Source organism: Anopheles marshallii, chromosome 2 (assembly GCF_943734725.1).
Source record: "Anopheles marshallii chromosome 2, idAnoMarsDA_429_01, whole genome shotgun sequence".
NCBI lineage: Eukaryota > Metazoa > Arthropoda > Insecta > Diptera > Culicidae > Anopheles > Anopheles marshallii.
In genome coordinates this window covers 76,455,112-76,480,190 of record NC_071326.1, presented here as the reverse complement: position 1 = coordinate 76,480,190, position 25,079 = coordinate 76,455,112, and the positions used below count along the sequence as shown (strand labels likewise).

Sequence of the window (25,079 nt, the reverse complement as noted above, 5' to 3'; positions counted from 1 at the left end):
CATGAAAGGCAAGCAGTAAGTACAGGCAACTTATTCTACTATTATTCTACCCTTCACGAAAGCCTCAAAACTTTTTCACATCTATGTAAGTACGACGTCGTCTGTCAGCATTTGAGAAGGAAGGTGGCCTTATGTGTGTCATGATCGTTCGCTGGACGATCACACATCACATTAGCAGCTTCCATACATTAGCGTATTACATTAGCCCCACACCAAACCCACCACCAGAGCCGTTCGTCTTCTACATGGCATCGAGACATTGCAACAACATCACATGATATCCTAGGGATGACTGATGCGTGATAGACTTAGATCGCCCCCTCCGGTAGTGAAGTGGATTCTTAGAATAGAGGTGATACATGTCAAGAGAAGAAGGGAAATGATTCACACGTAATAGAAAACTTGTTTAGCAGTTTAAAGTCAGTTGAGTAAGAAATAACTGCCGATAGGGCAGATCTCCACTCCACGGAAGGAGTTCTTATCTACCGATCATTTACATCTTTCCCCAATGAAAGAGAAATCTTACAGCACGCACAATAGAGGAGTGTTGCTGGCGGTTCGATTTTCATCTAATTTTTCATCTCACCAGATAACGCCACCAAACAAAATGGGACATCGCGAGCTAGACATCTTCCCAACCCTGCCCTGATCTCATCTCTGTTCGTTTCTACCGCAAAGACCTAAAGAAACAGTCGACTCTAATTTATCTAGCCGCGCGCGCCCGGAAGTGTTTCATTAATAGTCAAACGATCCACCCTTCCCCGGCCAATGAAAAGGAAAACTTATTCCCGAGTAGTCAACCGCCACTCGAGATACTGGAGAGCTTAAAAAAAACCTGAAACGCCGGTCAGTAAAGAAAACAAATGTCCAATAATTACCTGTGAACGCAGTGCACACCACCAACAGCAACAGACTGGACAGGAAACGGACGGCTTGCATTTTCAGCTGCATTAATGATCTAAAAAAACACTGAACACACTGGAAGAACACTCCCGAGACAAAAGCTCCAAGCTAGATGCTGTTTGGAGGAGTGGAGAGGAGACACACCCGTTAATTTGATGCTTTTCTTTTCTTGGGCGAATACACTGGAGGAGGATGGATCTATTGCGTCTAGTTTTAACCGAGCACTGGAGTGTAATCACTTTGAAGTTAGAATTTGAGGAACTTTCGTTCTGCTTGTTTTTAAAACGTTGATTGTATCATGTATTACGTCAGAAACCTGGGCAAAGACTTGGCACATCCAGAACACTCTTCATTCTTCTAAGTTGAAGTTCACTTTCGTTCACTACCGTGGTTGGTCGTTTATGTTTTATATAATATTCTGCATCATTCCTTTCGGAATACTTGTTTTCTTCTTGGGAACTCTTTACCCAGAAGGCACTGGAGCTTTAACGTTGCATAAAAAAAATACCTCACCTCAAAATGCGACACCTCGTAACGTGTTAAAGTGGAGCTCTAATAGAGCGCAGGGTCTTTTCACAACAAATCAAACAGAAGTGCCTAGGAGGAAAAAGGCCGGAAGCACTCACCCAAAGCTGGGGAATACATTTAAATTATTCAGATTACTAGTATTTTCCATCCATCGACACCTTTTACCGGGCTCAGCGAGGCCTCGAGCTGTTTGTCCTCTTTTTTTTTTTGCCCTCCCGCAACCAAACTGGTGTTATGGAAATGAATTGCGTCCTAAACAAACACTACCGCACCGAAAGCACCGAAAGGATGGAGAGAAAAAAGCACAGCACGCCGAACAAAATCAGCACGCGAAAAATTAACCCCGGACGAGAGTATTCTCGATGTCGTTTTAGAGGTGTGGAATTATTACTGCATGTTAATTTTTTTATAATACTTTTGGGTTAAAAAACTGCCTTTTTAGGATTTTTTGTTACCGATTGTTTAATTCGATAGAGTTGGGGTAATATAATAATCGCACACTGTGTAGTCTGCACCTACTCCAATCCGTTTCGTGAAATCCAGCTACAAGCCTTTTTTGCTTGTTTCGTTTCGCTGGAAACGAGAACAGGTGAAAGGAGCAAGAACGAAACACCGGCCGCTTCTGCTGTGTCCCTGATGTTCACACGGCAAACACACACTGCTTCCACACACACTCACACACTCTCTCACAAAAGAAACCCTTTTCCCCGACCAATCAAGTGTTCCACTTGTTGAACGATCGCGGCTCGCTGTTCTACGAAACCACAATAATGAGATGACGGATGAGGAAGATCGCTCCGCAGACAAACCCCAAAAAAGCTACCAAAACCCTCACTCACTCTTACGCTCACCAGAATTGTACGGACTCTAGCAACAAAAACGCCGCCCGGCCACTTTCTTCGCACGCAACCCCGTTCGGACAGGCTTTTCCTTCGAGGGATTCCCCCACAGCAACCCTCACTACCGGGCGGGGGTGAGGAAAACACCTTACAAAATTACACACAACCACAAACGAAGCACATACACAATAGCACACACTCGGGTGGGAATCGGACGCAACCCACCGTTGTACACCGGGTTGAAACAGATGAGGAAACGGGCAAACAAGGGAGGAAGAGGCCGACACCTGGCGAGAAGGACGCTAGCTCGCTCGCGCGGTAAAGAAAGGCAACCGTCTGGACCGAACCGACCGTGAGTACGTCGCGCAATCGAATGACTGCACGCGGGTGCTTCGGCGTCAAGTAGAGCCGGCAGCCGCGATCGAGGGCAGCTCATTTGCTGCGTGTGTGTTTGTGTAGCGGGCACGCAAATCGGTCGTTTAGGCATGTCGAACCACGCGGCGAATGTGTACTTTTCGTTTATGATATTTCCCTGTTATGTTTTTTATTTTATTTAATTATTGTGTATTATAGCTTTAATGTTTCTTTTAAAACTTTGTTAATGCTATTTAATTTTCTTTAAATTATTTTTATTCCTCGGGTTCTTAAAAATTATTACAACTGTTTGAAAATTCCAATAAATTCCTCAAATTAATAAAAAAACATTGAACAATAATCAATATATAAAATATGCAAATGAGTGGAAATTATTTTCAATTTTCAATCAAACAAAACATTTGTTGGCTTTATTTGGTAATCGTAATAACTAGAGTTAATGTATCTAATCCTAAGCAAAACACTTTATTTTAGCATTGTGTTGTCCCCAATCTTTCGTATATTAAAGATAGGCTGTTAGGTATTAAATTTCCGTAAAAATATTACCATCCAAATATAATTCATTTATTTCGATATTCAGTTTTTCACCAGAGAGTTATTTAGCTAAGTATTTCATTCAGTACCAGAGAACTATACAAAGGAGCATAGATAAATGCATTATAAGACAACGGAGTAACGGAGTTCATAACTTTTTAAAACCTATTAACAATGTAAATTTGGTTCGCCTGATTCTAGGGTTTTTAGTTAGGAGCAAATATCATAGTTTATTTTTGAATAATTGTTGGATATAGTGGTAGGTCTATTTTGTTTCAAGTACAATGTTTAGCTTTGGCTATGGGTTTTGCAATTTTTTTCCATATAATCATATAATTGAGTTCAATTAACCTAAAAACTCAACAGGATTATATACACGCTGATTATCCGTGAACTTAAAAAAGTTATTTGGAAGAATCGATACGGGTTTTTAACAATAACTTTTAAATAACTCTAACAATAACAATAATATTGCACGTATTGCATGGGTGAGGGGATTTTTACTCTTGAGGATCGTTTAATCAGAGAACAACTACTCAGCATTGGTTGAGATAATCGACTACTATGATTTAAGTATATAATTATTTTGATTTACTACAATTTGATGTGTTGTTTAAATCATTATAGACAGTTGTTCACTATAAAGTTTAAAAAAAAATTGATGAATTGATCAGAAACTTGAGATTTTACACGTTCTTTTTTAAGTAATATTGCAACGAACATCCCCAACCGGTGTTTGACAGCCCAGTACCGTTTGGGTCTCTCGCACACCAGCGCACGTTGCTGAGGTGCATGAGGCATCGGTAGAATTGGCTCCAACACTGCTTCAAAGTGCGGTTTCTTCGCGGCTTCTTTTGCTCGCCTGCTGACTCATGCGGGGCGGGCTGCCCGCAAGTTTGAATTCAACGGTTAGGATTTTTGGTTTCCACCGAGCAACGATGCTTTTATGTGTGTGGGGGGGGGGGGGGGGGGGGGAAAAGGGCGCAAAAGCATGCGGACTCACCTAACAACGCCGCCAGGCGCGAACCACGTACCCCAAACCATACGGAAAGGCCGTCATTCGCCGTGTGTTGTGGATCTAATCGTGTCCAAAAAATCAATACTCGTACCGTTTGTACCCTCGGGGTGTTTGAAGTGAGTGGGAGAAAAGCAAAAGCAAAATCCTAATGTCCACCCTAATGTCCTTCCATCGCTAATGGGTCGCATTGAAACAAAAAATGGTCTATTAGATCATGTTTTAAGTATTGCCGGGGTAGAGATGACGTCGTCGCGCCAAAAGCAAACCACTCACTCAACACATGGAAGCACGAAAGAAAAAAAAACACTCCCTTCAGTTTGTGGGTAAAACTAGAGGGCTTTTGGGACGCGATGCGGGCCATCACCACTACACAGGCAGACGCACCTGCTTTCGTCATTACCGTCATGGCTTTGTTCTCCATCGTTACCTTTCGCGGTGTACAACGCTGCTTGACCAACAGGTAGTCCACCAACACACTCAAACACTGCTTGGATGGTTGGTGTAGTGTAGTGAAGCGATGGCTAATGGCGTGACGGTTAGAGATGGACCCCAAGCGTTACGTTCCCCAGTGGAGAAAAGTATTCGAATGCATAGGGTCGATTTGGTTAACAGTTTTATTGGCGAGTTGTGTTTTAATATTATGTTCATTCTTTTAAAGCTTACAGTTCATTTTATTTGTATTGTTTATTTTTTATTTCTTTTCAGTTTTTTTATCAAATTTATTCAAGTATGTTTCTGTTTTTCATTGGTTTCTTTCTTTTTGTTTTTTTTTAATCTTATTCTATTAGTTTAGCTAGAATGTTATCTCATTACGGTGTAAGATTTATTTATTTTATATTACTTTTTATGCACTAATAGTGATTTTTATTCAGTTTTATTGAAAGCGTTGTGGAGTTCTTGAAAAAGACTTCACCTTACAACATGTATCGTTTTGTATATTGTTTGTCCTTTGTAACATATTTGTGTCCGATTTGTATGCTTTGGTGCACAATTACTCAGCATCACCACCACAAGCTAGATGTACAGCCCGCGGTGCCAGCATCGAATCACCGGGGTGCAACACAAATCTCATGCGAACGACGGACACAAAGCGAAAGGCAAATCATCACACCAGCGGCACATAAGCGTACAAAAACGCACACACGAAACCAGATGCGAAATAATATGCAAACCGAGCTGGGTTTAAATGCAACATTTCGCGCTACACGAGGTTCATGTTTCGAACCAGCAAAAGTCAAGTCAGCAGTAAAAGAATCCATCGAACAGGGGGAGAACAACACGGGATAGAGTGTGAGAGAGAGAGAGAGAGAGAGAGAGAGAGAGAGAGAGAGAGAGAGAGAGAGAGAGAGAGAGAGAGAGAAAAATACAACGCCATCGGCCTTCTATAGCACGATCTTGCAGTCGCTCTATAGTACAGCCTCTTGTGATCTTCGATCAGCAGGCTCGATTTATGATCAGAGCCACCTCTTCAACTGTTTACCCCCATCTCGATAGCTTGGAGGGACGATGGGGCCAATCCTTCGTCTTCATTGTGTACTTTTACTCGTCTCTTTCCATGAGGTTCAGCTATGAGGCTAACCTTTCGCATGGAGGCTCATACCCCGTGAAGCATCGGTTGGAGCCCAAAAACAGGTTTTAGAAAGAAGCTTCGCGTGTTGAGAAACAACCCAATACGTCTCGAGATAGCCTCTTCCATAACGACGTGGCTTTTTTTTCATAAATTTACGGGAGTTTACCGCCACGACCCGATGTATGTATATGTGTGTCCATGTGCATTCGTTACATGACAAACGTCCCGAACGGTGACCAAACAATTCATTTTCGAACCGTTACCAAATTTGGGTTCTTTTTTGGGGGCTTCAGCCGGTTTCGGGTCGCTTCAGGTTCCCGGTCCCTCTGCGGCCACATAAAACTTTATGTTTTCTTTATGCTTGAGCTGCTCCCGTCCCGCACATCGGTGGGCAACCGCGGCAGGCACGGCTTGCGCAAGAACTTTCGTACAGGGCAGAGAGGGCTACGACAGACCTCAAGATGCTCGGAACAACTGGTAGGTCCGAATGGAGTCCTCAGCAGCGCTTGCCAGAAGGAAAAGGAGACAAGAAAAACATGATCCAAAGAGTGGTCAGACTGGAAGGGTGCTAGAAAGGTGTGAGGAGTCAGCGGGTTTCTTTTCACTGGAGTATACGAAGCAGACGGGAAAGGCAAAGCGTGCTTTGTTCTTTGACTTCTCTGTCAAAATAAACCCAAACCTTACAAAAAAAAAGAATCCTCATGCTCCATGTTTTGGGCCGTGGAGCAGCACGAAACGGAAAGCATAAAGCAATACGAAATGAAGTCACCATTTCGTTTTTTTTCTGCATCCTATTAAACGACCAACTATATAAAACAAAACATAAAAAAGGCAACTAAGCCAAAGGAAAACCGGCACATCCAAACAAGGGTCCAAAGCCGAATTTTTCGTGAGTGACCACCGTTTGCGGATAGCGAATCGGAAAACTGGTACGGTGCCCGGATTTATACGAGATTTAGTTCATTTTTGCTGGCTCGCTTTGCAAGCCAAAACAATTAAATTCCTATTCTTCGATGTGTGCCGTTGCAGGCCGGTGGAATGCTGATTCCCTGGAGCTACACAAAACTAACGAAAAAATAATTATTCCCCCAAGTAGTGGTATTTTATAGATTTTTATGCTGTTGTTTTAGTGGTCAAGAGGGCAAGAGAGAATGTTCTTGCATTTTTTATTTGCGTTGCAAACCTATAAACGGTATTAGAAAGGTTTGACCTACCGGTGCGAGAAATATCATTAATACAGGGGTCGTATCTCACGGCCGTTTTTATGAACAATGACTTACGTTGTAAGGGAACTTTTATCTGTTATAGCTATATTTAATTACTCTGTGAAATGTGTATTTTACAAATAAACAGTATTGAAAACTATCATTTGCAACATAAAATATATTTTTTCATAAATTTGTGTGTTATAATTTAAATAGTTGTCGACCCCTGCTTCAAACCGTTACGAAGCGTTACTCTTTGAAAAGGCTTTTTGCAGAGATGCTCGCGCAGGCGTAACTGCACTATGTGTATTAGCGAAACATATATACAACAATGGCTTTATAAATTTTTACAACTAATTTTCCAAAAAATTCAATAAAACTTACTAAAAGTGTTTATAAATTTTCTTGAATCAATCGTATTTTCATCTTATGACCGTATCGTAGTTATGCAAACATTGTAACATTGCTGTAATTATTGAATTGAAATGTAAATGTAAAGGTTTCTTTTCTGCAAATTGAAGAGTAATTGTTGAAATTGTTGCATTGAGAAAATTGATCAGCAATTTTTTTTGTCATCAACTGAGGTTTTTGATAAAAGTTAGATGAGATATACAAAAATAGCCAAATTATGTATTCTAACGCAGGTTCGTAAGCAGTGAATGAATTCCAAATTCAATTTAGATTACTACAACCACCACCAACTCCGAACCAGGAAATGTATCCCTGTACGTGTCCCTTCAGCAAAAGAAGAATCTCCACTCGTAAGTTTGTCGATTAATTTTAATCAATAACAGTTTATTGAGACATATGTAAACAAGATCGTTAAACATAAAACAACAAGGTGTTTTTTTTGAATGAATTCCATTTTTCATCGATTTACGCTGCGTAGTAGAGAGCTGTTTGCAGGTGTTCTAGTTGTAGGTACTGATTTTCAGTCGCGTCTCTTCGCTTCCCTCCGGATGGCGCGCTTTGCAGATGAGCACCTTGCCATCATCGGCCGGCTTGAGACGGTAGGTGAGCGTCTGCTGGACCGTGTTGCCTCGGAAATTCCGGCTGATAAACGGCGCCGAAAGACCTTCGTAAATCAGTTGATCATCTGTGTGGGATGGAGCGGCAAATAGGGTGTTATTTCACGTACCTTTTTGGCTGGTTTGATGCTTTGGAAGTTAGAGAAAGAATCGTTACTTACTGAGGAACCACAAGAATCCTGCCGGAGGATTGCCATCCTTCGAGACGCACTGTACCACTAGGTTGCTTCCCGCCTTGAATGCTCCATCACGTTGTGCAACTTCGCTGGAAACTGTCAGCTGAGGTGCTCTGGGCTTGATCAGCTCCGTGAGGTCCTCCTTTTGTGGTTCTTGCTTGTCATTGGTGTACACTAAGGAAAAAAGTAACTTTTAGACACCTCCAACGAAAAGGCTCCATGCCCAAGTACCTTTCTTCAGCTTGATCGGCAAGCTAGTTTCCATGAATCCACCTGGATAGGCGGGATGTTCCGCACGGCACGTAACCTGCTTCCGGTTATCTTCGACAGCGATCGCACGTCGATAGATCTGCTGTACAGTGGTGCGTCGATTGGCCGTTTCCGAGAACTCCGCACCTACATCGTCCGTCAGCTTCACACCGTCGAGATACCACGACAGCTTAGCGCCCGGCCATCCGTTACGGGACACGCACTTCATGGTGACCTTCTTGCCGAACTCGAACTCACCGTTGCGACTGTCAACGTTGCTCGCTAGCTCGATCTTCGGTGGCTCGGGTGCAACTGCTTTGAGAAGGGGAAGAGAAGAAATGGATAGACCAAGAAGGTAGAGTAACGTCCGCCGAAATGTCACGACCATCACGATGATGGGCCTTGGTGCAATCGGTAGCGACCTTCACCTGAGACCGTTATGTCGATCTGGCCCTTGTACGTCTGGCCCTTTACGGACACGGTACACTCAAACGGTCCATCGTGCGTAGGTTTGATGGTATCGATCGTGATACCGCAGGATCCCTTGCTCCAGGGGAGTCCGTAGAAGGTAATGCCCTCGACCGGGGCGGGCAGTTTGTCACTGGCGGCAAAAGGTGCTGGTGCTCCGGGAACTTTCACTCTGCAAGATTTATTGTGGCAGAAATAGTTAATAGAGACGCAAAAGTACCAGGGACAAGCCGCTCGATCTTAGACGTACATGCAAAAATCCATGGGTTCTTCTACAAGACACAACAGGTTCACATTTTGCTGTCCTTCCGCCACGGTCACTTGCCCGGATGGTTCCGTTATCACCTGTACTGCATGGTTGCATCCCAACAATGCACTTAGTACCACAACAAACACTGCGATCCGCTTCATTTTACTTGTATGCTTCCCTTTCTTCTCCGAATTAGCACGAGAATTCGCTTTGCCCTGCGGAAAGTCAAACTCGAAATCTCTTTGCCGAAAAGTACACGCGAACCTCCTGCAACACCGGACCGTCGCACCGAACTGAGCTTCTGAATGGTCGCAGCGCGAGCTTTTAAATTCTGCCCCAAAAGCGCCACGAATATCGCCACACGTCATTAGGATCGCGCAGTTCCGGATCAGATCTTCACCGTTCCATCCTCTTGTGCGCTCGCCGGTGGCGATGACCGGTTCTCTAACGTTCAGCAGAAGGAACTGACCGTTCGCCTCGGATTGGTTCCTTCTTTCCGCCGCAGCGGCGAGCAGATTAGATGGTGTTAATTACGCTACATTGGCAGATCCTCCCCCTAGAAGCCAACAGGGGTAACATTGATGAATGTTGGCAAATTCCGTCCCGCTGGTGCATATTAATGTGTTCAATTTTTCTCTACCCGACCCCGGAATCGAAACACGGTGGCACGGCTCGCCCGTTCGTAGCCTAATGTCAATCTTGTTGACAATCGACACCGCACGATAGAAGCCCCGTGTGTAAACAAAGCGCCATCTGATCAGCATCTGATTTCGAAAAGAAATAAAATCTTTAAGTAAAGCACCAGACCTTACAGACTTCCTCCGGCTTAGTCACTGCCTGTTCAGATTTCTGCCGTGTAAATCCGTACGGTCTTCCTCCGTTTTGGTCGCGATCGGGTCGTTTTCTCGTTAATTATTTGTTTTGGTTTGCTTGTTTGGAACCGGTTGCCGCGGGTGTCACCGGTTGCCGTCCTTCCGTCTTCCCGCCGCTCATCGCATGCAGGGGGTTTGGAATTTAAATTTCGGCAATCTAAAGTTCTAACGAGTCCCATAAAGGCTGGATTTTTATGGTGCTAAAGCCCCACGAATCTCGTGCCGGAAGGGCCGTGAAACGGTTTTGCTGGGTTTTTGCCATGCCAAAACATGGGGATGGTGTGGTGGACTTTTTAGGTATATATATATTTTTTTTATGGAGAGCTCGCGTGCTGGAAGGATTCGCGAAGATTCGAGCCGGGGGAATACGCAAGCGTGCTAAAACTGCTTTCCAACGCATCCTCCAACGGGGGCGGTGGACGGAAGGAAGTATTTTTTATCGTTTTATGGTACCGGTGCTTGGGTCGATTGCATCGATCGTTGCTGATCGTTAGATGGGCGAAATTTTACTTCTCATAGCGCTCACATCGCCAGTGATTGTTGTTAAAGCAAATGGTATGCTTGGCGGTAGCGTTGAAGCCACGCACAAGTGACCGTTCAGAGGTATTTGCTTTTTTCTCACTCCCCCCCCAAGCAAGGCCGATTAAATTCAATCTCACCAATGATGCCATCGTTTGGCGGTGGTATAATGTTTACACCCGGTCGTACGCGGGGAACCATTTCTATTTCTGACCTGTTCTTAATGGATCGACCAACAGACTTCTTTACGTGGCCGAATAGGACGCAAAAGAGAACGTTCGGTGGCGAATGGTGCTTAGAATCGATTGCCATTGATTATGACATCATGTGTTTTATAAAGTGTCGTGCAATGGTAGCAAATGTGAAGCTGCATTTGGTTGGAAATTTATCTTGGCGCTTTGTTATCGTATTTATGTGCGTTATTTAAAGGTCATCTCATCAAAGATCAAACCGTCGCTTACAGACAGTTGAAAATTGAAATAGTGTTATGGGAATCAGAAAGGATAAAATTGTATGGAGTTAATTTACAAGGATCAGTTAGGTAAAGTAGCACGAAATGTTTCAAGACAGGAGCACTTTTTGGCAAAACGCGTTAGGAAAATCCTTGGGGTTGATAGAACTTGGGCGAACTGGTTCGTTCGTTGTGAAGAACTGAGCGAGCGGTACAGTTTTTTCGTTCTTTTGTCGCTGTAAACAACATGACATGCGTTACGGGCAGTTCCACCTGCGTTACAAACCGTTCAACGTGTGTCATGCAAGCTGCACAGTTCGCTTAATTACTTTTCCATAGAAAGCATAATTCAATCCTGACTTGATGGTTCATCCATAGGACTATTCGCTAACTGCAGTAACATAATTTGACGAACGAAGTTCGCTCATTTACTTAAAATAACTGAAACAATGGTACTGGTTTAGTTCATTGTTTCATAACTCTAGTGATAATTGGTATAGGACAATTTAAAATGAACTATGTAAGAATGAAATATTTAAGATAAACTCCTCCAACAATCTGAAATACAGCGGCAAGCAGAACGGTGCAAAACATACCCAATTTTTGCTTCTAATACGGTTTCAACTGCAATCCTGTATTTAAGCAGAAATTTCTGACACAGATAGTAAAAATAAAAAAAAAAACTATAATGTATGTAAACAACGTTGCAGTTAATGTGAGCTATTTAAAATGATAGAACGGGCATAATAATAGAGAAAATAACCTATTAATGTACAGAACAAAAAATTGTTGATGGAATTGTATTTAAATTCGGAACGATTTTGACACCCCTGAAGCTATGTACTCATCATCTTTCTTATATACGCCTGATAGGTATGCAATCAGCATCACACACACATTCCACTTTTGGAATTCTAATTCATACAGCAATTATAGTCATCACTGCGCTTTACTCAACGAATCAAAATTCCTTTCAAGTAATTTTCATTACAATACTGACTTTTATTAGCTGTTTATTGTATCGAATTCTATTTAATACGTTTGAAAAAACGAATACTTTATTTTAAAACGAATACCGCTTAACATATTTCCGATGTCGGATCCGGTTGATACTGCCGTTGATGCTGCGTTACCTTTAGACATCGCGTATTATTTATTAGCTTCATTAAAGCATTTGCTCCTAGAGAGAGTAATACAAATAAATAACGTTTCCGTTTTGACACATCTAGCTTTGCACACAGCTGGCTGGGGTATTGAAATGCTTCACATTGGGCGTCTCCATTGCACAATCACGTTCATCGTTCGGGATGCGGACATTCCCATCACTTTATATTGTTACTTTCACTCACACACACACAGTTCACTTTTGGCTTGTCGTTTTCCACTGCCCAGTGGGGCTTATTCTAGTATTAAAAACACGATGGGTAAGAGAAGCGCTAAAGAATTTTGCGTAATTCCACTCGGAGTGGATAGAATCAGGTAGTTTGCTTTTTTGTTTAGCGTGACGAGCCTTATGCTTCACCGAAATACTTTTTTTTCTGCAGGAACTATTCGGATTGGTTTGCATAATTTACAAATCGACAAGCACACCCTACACGGGGTGTCTGGTCAGCGTGGCGGATGACCACCTGGCCGACTGAGAATATTTCCGAACAGGATCTCATTTTACCCATCACCCATCAACACCCTGTAGCCTTCCTGTACAAAGCCCCATCACCGGTAAGCCCATGGTTGCGGATCCTGGTGGGTAATATTCTCAGACAGGCCACGGCCATCCCCCAACATCTGGCCGGGCGATCAAGCCACCCTGTTACGACTATTTGGGACGCAATGTGGATTCACAACAGACGTGTAGCCATCACGGAGCAGAAGAACGTCCAGACGCTTATCAGCCAGAAGGTAGATCCGTTGCCGTCATCGTGGTAGTTGTAGTCATCGTTCCGGATCACCTCCGTGCCCGCATCGTCCACCCGCACCGCCTTGATGATGTACGTCTGCGTGCCGAGTACGTTCGTGGCCTCGAGCGTGTACAGCGTCGCTCGCTCCTTCGTACAGTCGTTGTTTTTAAGCAGCACCCTGTAGTCGCCCTTACTCTGAAAGGAATGCAGCAATGCGATACATTGATCAGTGCGGGGAACAAACGGATTGCAAGCAGGGCAAACCAAACTGTTTGGCCGTGTCTTACGGATGTTGGACGCGGTATGTATGCCTGGTAGATGTCTATCGATTCGCCCTCCTTTATCAGCCGCCCATTGACCGTCCATCGGGTGATGGGTTGCGGGTTGGCATGGATTGTAATGTTGACCGTTGCACTTCCGCTTGCCGGCAGCTCATCGATATGGATGTGTGGTATCTCTTCCGGTGCGACTGTGTTACCGGAAAGGAAAAACAGAGATGGGAAAGGCAAAATGAAACATAATTCTACGAACGGCACGCGTTGTCGGTGGAATGGGAGTCAACCGATATGCTGTTTGTAAATTCTTGGTACTGTATCCAGCGCAGTCAGCCGGATGGGTTTTCGTGTCGCCCAAGGTTCCTGGGTTCCGCAGTGCCGTGTACATCTTGTCCTGGGGTTCTGCTAGCGGCAAGATCAAACGACATGTGTAGGAATAATCAGCCACACATGCACAAAACGGTTCTTTGTCCGTTCATTAGTAGCTCATGTAAACTTTGACAGGGCTCGATAAGTTTGCCGTTGCCCGTCCCGGTAAACTCGGTGCGGCACGAGATCGCAATGCTGTGCGAAATCGGGAAGGTGAATGAATATTTAATGCTGCATCGAGAAAACGGTGCATCAAAAGGGGTTTCCTTCCATAAAGTGCTTGAGTATGGTAGCTGGGTAAATAATTCCTCTCCAGTAATTAGTCGTTACGAGGTAAGATTCTAAACCTACTTTTGTACTTTAAAATGCCACAGTCAGCGTAACGATTCGAACGCTGTGTCACGTTTATTGGAAAAAAAACATCAGATACCTTTGTAACAGGAAATACAAGACCATGCAACAACTACGCAATAATAATGTTGCCCAAAATTTCCATATCTTTCCAGCGATGGCGGTGGAAGAAAGCGTTCATTTCTTGTTTTACTGCTACAGGCTCATGTTGATTGCTGCTCCAAGAGGGAGATTACTAAAACAATTTCATTGGAATTCATTCCATGATGTTTATAGTGGTTGGTTTTTTTTTTTGGAGGCCGTCGTAAAACCACATTTTCTTCCAAGTCCTCGCTTATTGGGTTTTTGTTTTGCAAAGGTGCCGTGCCGCAGTAACTCTCTATATTGACCTCAAACTCAGAACATGGGATACACTCCAATCCGATAAACGGAGATTGGAAAAGGAGATATTGTATTGAAAAATTGAACCGGAACACAGTGTAATCTTTACAGTTTATAGGATTTTAAAAATTGAGAAGTTATTTTGATGGTTTCGTTAACAAACAGAGCGGGTTCTTTACCTATCAGATAAGAAAGATGATTTGAAATCTTCGTTAGTGATGTAATATCCTTGAGGAATTCCCTTAAGGAGTACTGCCATTCTTTATCCAATGTTTCCAAACTACTTTAGACGAGCCGTCCTTTATATGGATAAAGCACATCTTCAATACTGATTAATAATATGATTATCCAAAGCTTGAAGAAATCATCGATGACCAATTCAATACCCAAAGAAACCGGAGTTTCCCATGCGACTTTGTTCATATCTCTAGCCCGATCAACCAAACAGCTGTGACTCACCCATTTTGACAGGGGTCTCACCCACCCCAAAACACTAATTATTCAACATTCCGCTCCGGCTACTTACACTTGATGTTTAGTGGAATGGACGACCGTTGCTCGGTTCTAAATGCGGGATGATTAACCACACACTCCAGCACCAAACCGTTCTGTTCCGGTGTGACGTACATGTTCACCTCCTGCTGGATAGTTTCCAGATTTTTCTGGTCCTGCATTTCGGTGGTAATCTGGACCGGTTTGAGCAGGCTCTCGTCGATCGGTTTGCCGTCCAGGAACCAGGTTAGGTTCGATGCCGGTAATCCCATCCGGGAGGTGCATCTCGCCTTCAGCATCTGGTTCGCCCGTATGCCACCGTCAACGAGCGTCGTGTACTTGGAGATCTTCAGGTCTGTTGTGCGCGGTGCGACGAGCTGCCGTAGCTCGATCGTTGCTTCATGCTGTTCGCCACTGATCGTGAGTTTGCAGACGAACTTTCCGAACCGTTCGGAAGTAATGGTGGACAATCGTACGCCACACTCACCGCGGGAACCATCCCCGATGCGCTTGACGCCACCGGGCAAGCTATCGACGTCGTATGCTATGGAGGACGGACCGGGAAGCTGAACTTGGCAGTGGTCGAAGGGTTTGTCCGACCGGCACAGAAGATCCACGTTGCGTTCGTACAGTGCGTGGAACGATGGTGACGCGGGCACGGTTTCTATGTGCTGCGACTGTACCGGTGCTAGTAGACCTGTGAAGCAGAAGGAACGTGAAGATGTGAGTGAGTGGTCCACGCGAAACGGCGAAGGTGTTGCGGCAATTGAGTCAATATTGATTTTGTTAACCCTTGGCGGTCCATTCTCGTCAAGGGCTTGTGTTCAGTGTGTTCGCGGGTCTGGTTAATGCCTACACTGCTGACGGGGTGTCTATTGTTGTAATAATTATATCGGGGCCACAGCGAAGGTCACCAGACGTCAGATGGAAACCGTCGGTTGGTGTTCCCGTTTCTTCAAGTGGCTGTCGGGGTGTACGAAGTCATACGCCACCGCCAGATTGGATGATCTCAACCGTCTGGTATGGTATATGACTCGGAGTCGGTTACAGTCGTGTCTTATCTAGATCGAGTAGCACCGCACCCAAGCTTGCCAAATCTGGAATTAAACCAGCCAGCAAAGGTTAGGGGGAAGATCGGTGCACACACGGCGAGTCGGGTGTGAAATGCAAATAGGGAATTATGAATTATGACTAAGCGCACGTGACGGGAATGTAATGCATCTTTCAATATAATGCGTGCTTCAAGGATAGTGAGTTTTTGGCATCAAAAATAAATGCTTCAATCAAGATTTGCTTGAATTTGGGAAAATTCCACAAAAAAGGACAGATTTGAAGGTGTTTCAATTTGCCCACTGAATGTGCTTTTCATTTTTTAAGTTATCTTCGATGTTTATGGAGATTTATTTTTTACCGATGTTCAAAGAAACGTTACATTAGCTTTGAATTTGTCAGAAAAAATCGAATGATCTGTTTTTTGTATGGGTTTTGTTAAAAATTCGAAGCGCTGTTTCTCAAACTTTATGTTACAATTTGGCGATTTTAAAACTTAACATCACCTTCAAGACATTGTTCGTTTGGAGCTCAAACTTACTGAGCACTGAATGTCTGCCTATTTAGCCCAGAATTTTCCAGGGCCGTTAATAGAATGATCTGGCGAAAACGAGACGCAAATTGAGGTTCTTGGGCATGGGTTTGTTTATTTATTTAACGCCGAGTTCGTGAACCGGATGGAATGGAAATTCCCTCCTGGAGGAAATAAACAACATTTTCCCTGGATGGTTTTGTCTGTTGCTGCTTGCCTTTCCATTGCCACTGCTCAGACAAATTTGGCAATTTCATTTCAGCCGGAGCCGTAAACATAACCATTTGTTAGCATATTCACTAGCGTGAAGCACGTCGCTTGTATTCAAAATTATATTCCACTGCAGTTGGGTGTTAAGAAGCGGTGGTTAAACTTCGTAAGTGCATCACAAAATATGTATCAATCAACTTTGGTTGCTTTTGTGGCATAAAAATGAAGCAGCCATACGTTCATTTTTTCATGTTGTTGGTTTTATGATTACCCATTGGAATTTATCTCCCTCAATCAGTGGATGTTTGGCGGGCCAGATGCTACTATTTAGACGAGTTTTATGAGTTGCGAAGGTTAGAGAGGGAGAGAGACCAAGCGTATCGTTTGCAAAACCCCAACCATGTGTTTCTAATGAACGCACAGAATACACAAAATTAAATGATTTATTACAGTGCCCACATTGCAATGGCACGCAAATGTGAAGCGAAGAGATTGAAAGTGAACGCGTTGCGAAATGAGCCGGCAGGAGCCGGTGGTTGTACGTAGCTGCCACTTGGCGGCACAAAAATGGTCGCTTAGGAAGCTAAATTTGGCAAATCGGTTTGAAAGTAAAAGAAAAAAAAACATTGACACATGCATCGTGACTCGTGTCAAACGATTGCGAAGGACTTTTTAGGCTTCGTTTTGACCAACCCGTTCTTTGTCCAACTGTTCAATCGCCCCCCAAAACGGTTAGCGCTTTGGCGGAAACGAAAACCCGAAGCGAGCCGTTTGAAACGTTCCAGCTTAGACACGCATTTATGTATTCCAATCGTGGTTTGCACAGTGATAAGAAAGAAAACATTCCACTGTATGGCGCGAATGGTGATGAATCATAAAGCTGAACTGCGTCTTCAGTGGCCCAACTCAATACCAACTTTGAATGTGTGCTTTCGACGCCAGGTTCCAACGGGGGAACGGAGGGAAATGTGTGCTAACACAACTGTTTTAGTTAAGAAACGATCGGTGCTCCTTTGCCCGTTTGCTTACAACGGCGACAAGAATGAAACGTGCTTCAGACGACGCGAGCCTCACCCATTTAAACGAATCGCGCATTGTTATGTGGGTGTTCAGGCATGTGCACGAAATAGCATTTGGTACAGCGCTGGTTTCTTTGATTACCTTCAGCTGATAGACGTTTAATCAAAAAATGCATCTTCCATTGGCTTAATATGATAATTATATGGTGGCGGTGATGCTCGCGTTAATGAAGATGCCTTGATGAACTGGAATAATTATTGTCGCACACCGTTTACAAAAGGTTAAATTAATAAGATTGTTTCCCTTGTTTGTGACCGAGATGTGAGTGAAAATAACATCAGATAAAATTGATGTTAAATGTAGCGAATAAAACGTCTCCATTACCTTCCAGGGTTTTTGTATGTACTAATCAATATTTCTTCAATTAAGCAGCAGGAAATACATTTCTCTTATAAAAAATCACCCTTTGACAGCTGCTGCTGATCCAGTATGCTGATGACAGTATGCTGATCCATACCAATCTTGTACTCTGAGAATTGTCATATATCTCTCATCTGAACAAAGATCAAGATGAACTTTAAATCAATCTTATGGTTCATTTATTAACTTACAAAAAAGTCAAATATACTAGTTTGTTTGTGCTAGTATTCTCCATGTTTAGTAGACTTTTTTTTTATATAGACTAGAATATCGATTATTCGGGCAACTACGGATCGGTCGCATGCCGGTTTATCGATTGCCACGGATAACAGGCCCTTCAGCTTTGTACGTGCAATAACTGAACATGATTTTTAATATGAAAAGTTATTGTTTTTTTAACAGTAAAGAACATTTTTCACGGAGTTGTAACTTGTTACACTTTAAATAAAAAAAAAAAACTCTTAAACTCCTTAAGGGTCCTGGAACCAGATGTTGTGAAAAGGAACCTCGTTTTACACCCGTAAATGTAATATTTAAAAAGGCACAATTCGTCCAAAAAATGAGCGTATAATTAGTGTAGTGTGAACTTTTTTATTCAATAAGGACGGCCATGCCGTATTGCTTACAACTAACGGGGTAGCTTAACCTAAGATACAATTCACAATCGTTTGAAGACATTTCCTTCTCCAAACCGTGAAAGGTCACCTTATCCCGGGTGTACTCGGCCGGCAGTGTGAACTTTTTGCTGTAATGAAAATAATACAACTCTTTATCATCAAAGGGCATAATGTATGCGATGAAATATACTCATGGCACTGATAACTGATAAAATGGTACTGATGGTACTACATTTTGTTATGAAGAAGAATATTACGATTAGAAGATGGTTGTTTTCATTTTCTTGCAGTAACAAGACGTTTCGTTTGAACAAAGTGAAAAAATGATAATTGATGGATTGAAGGAATGCATGTCGCTATCTCAACAGAAATTAACAATACATAACATTACTTCTTGTAAATAAGAAAACCGAAACCATAATCACAATATGCAATTTGATGTACAGCGTATAACAATTACGCTTGCCTTCGAACACGGTACGGTACAAATTTAGCCTACAGGTAGATCCGACGTTGGAAATAAAAACAAAACCACAAACAGACAATCTTCGGTGGCCAACGAATCGACGATCATGAGCGGAAATGAGTGTTTTTAAATTAACACACACCTGCTGATAAGAAACTGTGTGCGAGGTGTTTTGCTTCTTATCACCGTCCGAACGCATCGTTCCTCGAAGAGAGTTGATAACTATCAGAAGAAGAAATCAGTACGAACTCTGCTGGGAAATGACGATGGCTACGGAATGCACGTTAATCAGTATCGTTCGTGGAAGCGTCAGCGCGGCATGATGCCGTGTGGTTAAATTTAGAACACATTCCGAAAGAAAGTAAATCCTCTTCGCCGACTTACACGACTCGAGGCGCACGAGTGAATGAACGCGAAAGTGGATGCTATGGGTGTTGGAGAGTATGCCTAAGCATCATTCGAGCGAAATGAAACACATTCTCGATACATTATTGACGACATTTCGCCTCAAGGAAGCGGCAGATGCCGTTTCTTCGTTGGCTCCGACAGGTTCTCAAGGTTAGGGTTGAGTGTGTTTCGTGTGTGTGTGTGTGTTTTATTTTGCGTCAACTGCTCAAGTTGCACCACCGTAAGACAACAACAGCCGGCAACAACAATGGCGAATGCTGACAAAAAAAGGGGCACGGGCTGAACTGGTTTGGATGTTCAACGGAGTTGGTGTGTTAAGATACCGGTCGAGCATAAATATATGCTGATATGCAATCGACGTGTTTGGTGCGTCGTCTGTAGACGTTTTATTGCACTTACTGTAGCACGAACAAAATGCCACCAGAAGGGCAAGATTTCTGCGATGATTATTCCTCATCCTTGATGCTTGATTGGTTTAGGTCGGTGGGTTGGACGGCAGGCACGATTCGGGCTGGATGCTACTGGACACAACACACACACGCGCGCGCCCTTGTGAACGGATAAAAGCGCACTCCCTTCAGATAGTGCGAAGATAGCGCACAGTAACCGATATTGTTTCGTTTCGCGGTTCACGGCGCGGCGGGTTTCGGTATTTGTTTTTTAAAATTTTCACGCTTTTTTTTACACACAACAGATGGCAGAGAGCACACGTGCCCACCACAACACAAAAGGAACGGTTTTGGTTGGTTTGATCACAAGTCGTGGTGCCGGTTTGGTTGTCGCCTCCCTGCTAGCCGATGGTTGTCGAGCGAACTGAACGGCGGCATCGATCCGACTCGGGCTATAACCGGTGAGGCTAGACGACGTACGATGAGCGTGAGCAGTGTGAGTCGGACTGTTGCAATCCCCCCTTGTCAAGCTCACTATGGGCGACTCACTGTCGCTCTCTTACGCTTTGCGAACTCTCCGCGAACCTAACGCATCTCGACAGCGACGTTACACTCTTCAGCTGGCACTGCCCCTTGCACGGTACGCGTGACTGTACAAGCAGCAGCCGTGAAAAGTAAACACAAGCCACGGCCGGAGTCGCGAACTACCTACTGCTATTCAGACGTCTATGGTTATGACTGTCTCACGAACACCCACTGGACGCACTGATAAGACGCTGGTGACGCTTCTACTGGGACAGCTGCTAGCAGTGACCGGTCTGCGAAGTGACTAATTCGTTACTACACTTACACCAGAAGCTAGCGCTACGTAAACGCTCGACTTTGGTTGCGTTGGAGGTAATGGAAAACAGAACTATGGCACCCGAATGCACTATGTGTCCGCTGCACGGAGTTGCTTGGTAAAGTTTTATGAACATTGCGTTAGTATTTTATTAATTATGCTTTATAAATAAACTGTTAACGTACAAGGCTAATGTTTTGTTATGTTAGTAAAAAAGAGGTAATGGTTTTAAATTATGATTTGTTAAATTGTAAGCAGATGGATTAATGGTTTGGGTGATTCGATACAACGTTGTTGACATTTGTGACTTGGATATTCAAAGTTCTCTTTCCACAGACGATGGTCCAGATTGAGTTATTATTAACGTTACCTTAATAAACCCTTTTTATTTAATTTATTTAAATTTGAATTATTTCATTATTTAGTATTTTAATTATTTTAATTTTTTTTCCAAATAAATCGATTCAGTTGATATCAGAAACAAACTTCATACGTCAAAAGAGTTTACGCCTAACTCAAACAAACACATTAACCAAAAACGGTCAGCCAATACGGGGCGAGAGAAAACATAAAGTATTTGGACGTTTAAAAGTCTGTTTGCCCCCATTGTGTAAAGAGGGAAAGAAAAAAAAAACCCACCATCGATCCCGCATCCCACAACAGTTTCAAAGTCAAATTTCGGTTTTTTGGCTTCCCCTAGGTCGGTTGCACTTGAGGTTGACATAGATGGGGGGGCTTTTTTTTATTTATACCCACACTCTGGTCTGCTTTTACGCTCTGCCCCATCCACACCGGTGCCGGACCGCTGTATTGTGTTGGTGCCTCGGCCCACCCCACAACACGGTTACGCACTTTTGGCCACCCGCACAAACCGGCGGCACATTACGTACGAAAGTCAAACACGCGTTGCAGACGCTTCGTTCCAGAGTTTGCAGCTGTGTTGCGAATCGGTCAATGTTTGTTGCGAGCGTTGCGCTGCTGTGGCGGAGGGGTTTTCGGTTTGGTGCTGACTCTCCGAGATGACGGGGCTCTCTTTCGGGGCTAGATCGATTTGCCGGTCGTGTGGGTATTCAAATTAGTTCGGTGGGTTTTTTTTTTGTGTATACCTCGTAAAGGTTTAATTGACGATTAATATTAATGATGAATAATTTGTCAATCTTGCAGGTAAGGTAAGGTTCTTCGTTCTTCGTAGTGTAATGGCATGGATGAGCGCATTTTCTAAGTGATGATTTATTATTTAAATTAACAGTCTTCTATTCCTCATGAATAGATCAATTACTTCAATCCGGCATTAATGTATTTTGCACATGCATGTTGAGATTAGTATTAAAGTACTGTAACTAATTGCTGATAATTGAGATAACACTTTGATGCCTTCATAGTGAAGAAGATAAGGACATCTCTTAGCACCTCGCACGTTCAGAATCCAATTCTCGTTGGGACCTTGACTTTTTCAGACAGAAACATAAGAGGATATTCAGTGCAATAGACTTTACAGCTGATTCTTTCATGTTCTGGTTGGTGTGTAATGCGCTTCTTAAGATATTCCTCCTTCGTTTCCGAGTGATTGTTTCGAGTTCTATAGGACGTCCTTATATGTCCAAGAACATTGACCAGAGAACCAATGCAATCCATTGCAAAGATATATCTGATTTATGAACAATAACTCTAGTGGACAGACTCGTATTAGCGCAAGGGAAATACGATCATCACGATTTGATCGATGCAAGGCTTTATTGATTTTCCATTGCACACAATAAAAACTTCAAATGTCAAACTGCTCTGCTCGGTGCTTGATTGAACATAAAACCATCGGCCGTACCTTGGACCATCGTAACCGGCCCTCCATTCGTTCATTCCGTCCGGCTCACGGAGCCAAGATGTGCATCGTTTCGTCAGCGGACAATGCAAAGGTTTCGGCACCTTTGGCTTTCGAAATCGTAGTTAACTCATCAAGTTAACATTAGCTTAACCGCCACAGCCAGTTTACTTGTTTGTGCGGTTTGTTCGCTTTTTATTTTCGCGCCAAACCTGCTGCTGGAGGAGTTTTTTCTGCGCAGTGCAAGAGATGGTGTATACTTTCATTTAGCTTCACGTCGCTTTTGTGCACAAATCCGCTACGTCTTCGTGGCGTGTGTCAATGCGCGTGAGAACAATGATTTCATATGACGGAATTTTGTGTGTGTGTGCTTGTGGTAAAATTAGAGCACACGGTTGAGATAATTCGAGTGGGAAGATTGACATCGCTTGGAACAGGGGAAATTAGTGTCAGGTCGTTAATTTTTTGTCCATGGACGTTGCATACAGCGTGTAATGTTTTTCTAATTCCTTTTCAAACGGGGAAGCAAATTGGAAAAAATGCCTTAGCAATTCATTCGAAACTCGTTCAAAATTCGTTCAAAATTTTTAAATCTATCTCGGTGCTAGTCAAATCGCTCATTTTACCACACCCATTTTGCATTCTATTCACACTCCTCTTAATTTACGAAATCGTTGACCAAAAAAAGACAACCCTTCTCTTCGTTCCGAAGCGAGTCTAATTGCTGGTTCCGCTGACAATTACCCTCCGACATACAGCGGCGGCACTCAAAGGCCACCATTATGCGCTGAACTTATGTTCTACTTCCTCCGAAAGCAGGCCACCATTCTCCAGAAGATGCAAATGAGCAGCAAACATTCGGCACCGAAAATAGGCATGAAGCAATGTGCTGCGTGTTACTAAGGGAAACCACCGCCCCGTGAAGTGTTGTAGGAAGGTGGTACAAAGATCCCGGTGTAAGTACCACCCAAGATATGCCACCGTCGCGTCGGAACGGAATGGAACACACGACATTTTTGTATTATTTTTATCGATCTTGCGGGTACTGCGGCTTACTCGGTGGTGCTTTTCCTTATGTTACCAGGCTTGACACATCTTCGGTAGGATTTTCCCCCTGGCCCTCCCAATGAGCTGATGACAACAAACACGCACCAGAAGACTAGTGATGTTGAGTATGCGACGGCGGGAAGGGCCAACACCGGGAAGGTTGACCTTGATTTGTGCGAGCAACGTACTGCTTAACGATATGTCAATGTCAGACATTTCCCGCAGCTGGGAAAAACGGCCCTTTCCTGGGCATCTTATTCCGTCCTCTTGCACAGCTGGAGGTAGCTGTGGATTTGATTTAGTTTCGGTGAGTAATGGGCATCATTATGGTGCTTTCTGGCAGAGGGTGCCGTTGACGTTCCGTGCCAGATGTTGCAAATGCGTGTCACGGGTTGCGAGATCGGCACAGTGACCTCAAGGTCATGTGCATCCAGTTAGATTCTATTGGAGTTCAATTAAGGAGGATGTTAAGTGTAAGAGGTTCTTTTTTTTTTAATACCCAACAAGGGCAACGGTATCATCTCAAGTGGCGTCAGTTTGCCAAGGGTCGTGGACGGTTTAAAAAGGGCTGACGAGTGTTAATTGATGCAAATTAGCAGGCTGTGTATGAGCTGTGTCGCACGATAAGGAAGCTCATTAATTACCGACAAGTGCTCTTACGGTACGGTTGATGCATCGCTCTCGATGTGATAAGTGTACGCGTAAACAAATGACATAATTAGGAATGTTTGTAAAGATCCGGTCACGAGTTGCGCTGTGTTCAAATCGAAAGTTGTAGATGTAAGCAAAGCTTGAGTTAATATAGCTGAAAATGTTGTTTACTTTTACTCTTAAATGGCCATCTTGGTGGTGAAAGTTAACAAAAAAGCTTATGAGGTTTGGAACGGTAAACAACACGCTTAGGATGAAGTATCACTATTTGAATGTTTGCATGCGACACTTTTGTTAGAGTTTACTTAATGAATCGATCGAGCAAAGGCAAACGGGGTCATTGATTGGAGTCTTACTAAAATATACTAATATTGCAAAAAATCTTGGAATTTGTAAAGTTTAGTCTTATAAACCGAATGGACCAGCTCCCGACCTGAAACAAGGACCTGAATATCCAATATAGTTTGTGAAAAAATCTACACCAAGCTATACCATGACAAACGTTAGTACATACGAGGGATTTCTACGAATAGTATTAGTGTCTAATTGCAATTTAAACTAAGGAAATATTTAAGTATTTAATAACTAGTAATTTAAATGGCGAGAGATGGTCATCTTTTTGTAGTTTTATTATTTATAACTACTTGTTACACTTGTTGAAGAACGGGGTTCACCAATGATATAACCCCTAGGCTACAATCTTAAATAGGTGGACAATAAATACTGTTTCTACATCAACATACACATTTCGACAAAACATCTTGTACGCAAAAGCGAAACGAAGTAAATACAACAAAGTAGTTCCAGGTTGTAAATCGTTAGTTTGATTGATTATATAGACCTCACTGGCATGAATCT

The 25,079-nt window shown here is 43.2% G+C and overlaps 2 protein-coding genes across 2 annotated transcripts; both read right to left on the bottom strand.

Moving 5' to 3' along the window:
* Window positions 1-7,883: 7,883 nt before the first annotated feature.
* On the bottom strand, window positions 7,884-9,304 carry LOC128709157 (fasciclin-3-like). The gene is made up of 5 exons (XM_053804143.1): window positions 9,144-9,304; window positions 8,848-9,065; window positions 8,408-8,740; window positions 8,162-8,350; window positions 7,884-8,068 (listed from the first exon to the last, which is right to left on the bottom strand). The coding sequence occupies exons 1-5, from the start codon at window positions 9,302-9,304 to the stop codon at window positions 7,884-7,886; spliced, it is 1,086 nt and encodes a 361-aa protein (XP_053660118.1).
* A 3,519-nt stretch (window positions 9,305-12,823) lies between these two features.
* Window positions 12,824-19,931, bottom strand: LOC128709596 (fasciclin-3-like). The gene is made up of 4 exons (XM_053804602.1): window positions 19,874-19,931; window positions 14,786-15,448; window positions 13,171-13,352; window positions 12,824-13,078 (listed from the first exon to the last, which is right to left on the bottom strand). The coding sequence occupies exons 1-4, from the start codon at window positions 19,929-19,931 to the stop codon at window positions 12,824-12,826; spliced, it is 1,158 nt and encodes a 385-aa protein (XP_053660577.1).
* Between the last annotated feature and the right edge of the window lie 5,148 nt (window positions 19,932-25,079).

What these genes read in the sequence shown, in the direction of transcription:
- LOC128709157 (XM_053804143.1), bottom strand. Translation starts at nt 9,304, where the DNA reads ATGAAGCGGATCGCAGTGTTTGTTGTGGTACTAAGTGCATTGTTGGGA. An exon ending in GAACCCATGGATTTTTGCAT is followed by an intron (nt 9,066 to 9,143) that starts GTACGTCTAAGA and finishes TAAATCTTGCAG; the next exon opens with AGTGAAAGTTCCCGGAGCAC. An exon ending in CATAACGGTCTCAGGTGAAG is followed by an intron (nt 8,741 to 8,847) that starts GTCGCTACCGAT and finishes CCCTTCTCAAAG; the next exon opens with CAGTTGCACCCGAGCCACCG.
- LOC128709596 (XM_053804602.1), bottom strand. Translation starts at nt 19,931, where the DNA reads ATGAGGAATAATCATCGCAGAAATCTTGCCCTTCTGGTGGCATTTTGT. An exon ending in CATTCCACTAAACATCAAGT is followed by an intron (nt 13,353 to 14,785) that starts GTAAGTAGCCGG and finishes CCGGTAACACAG; the next exon opens with TCGCACCGGAAGAGATACCA. An exon ending in ACATACCGCGTCCAACATCC is followed by an intron (nt 13,079 to 13,170) that starts GTAAGACACGGC and finishes CATTCCTTTCAG; the next exon opens with AGTAAGGGCGACTACAGGGT.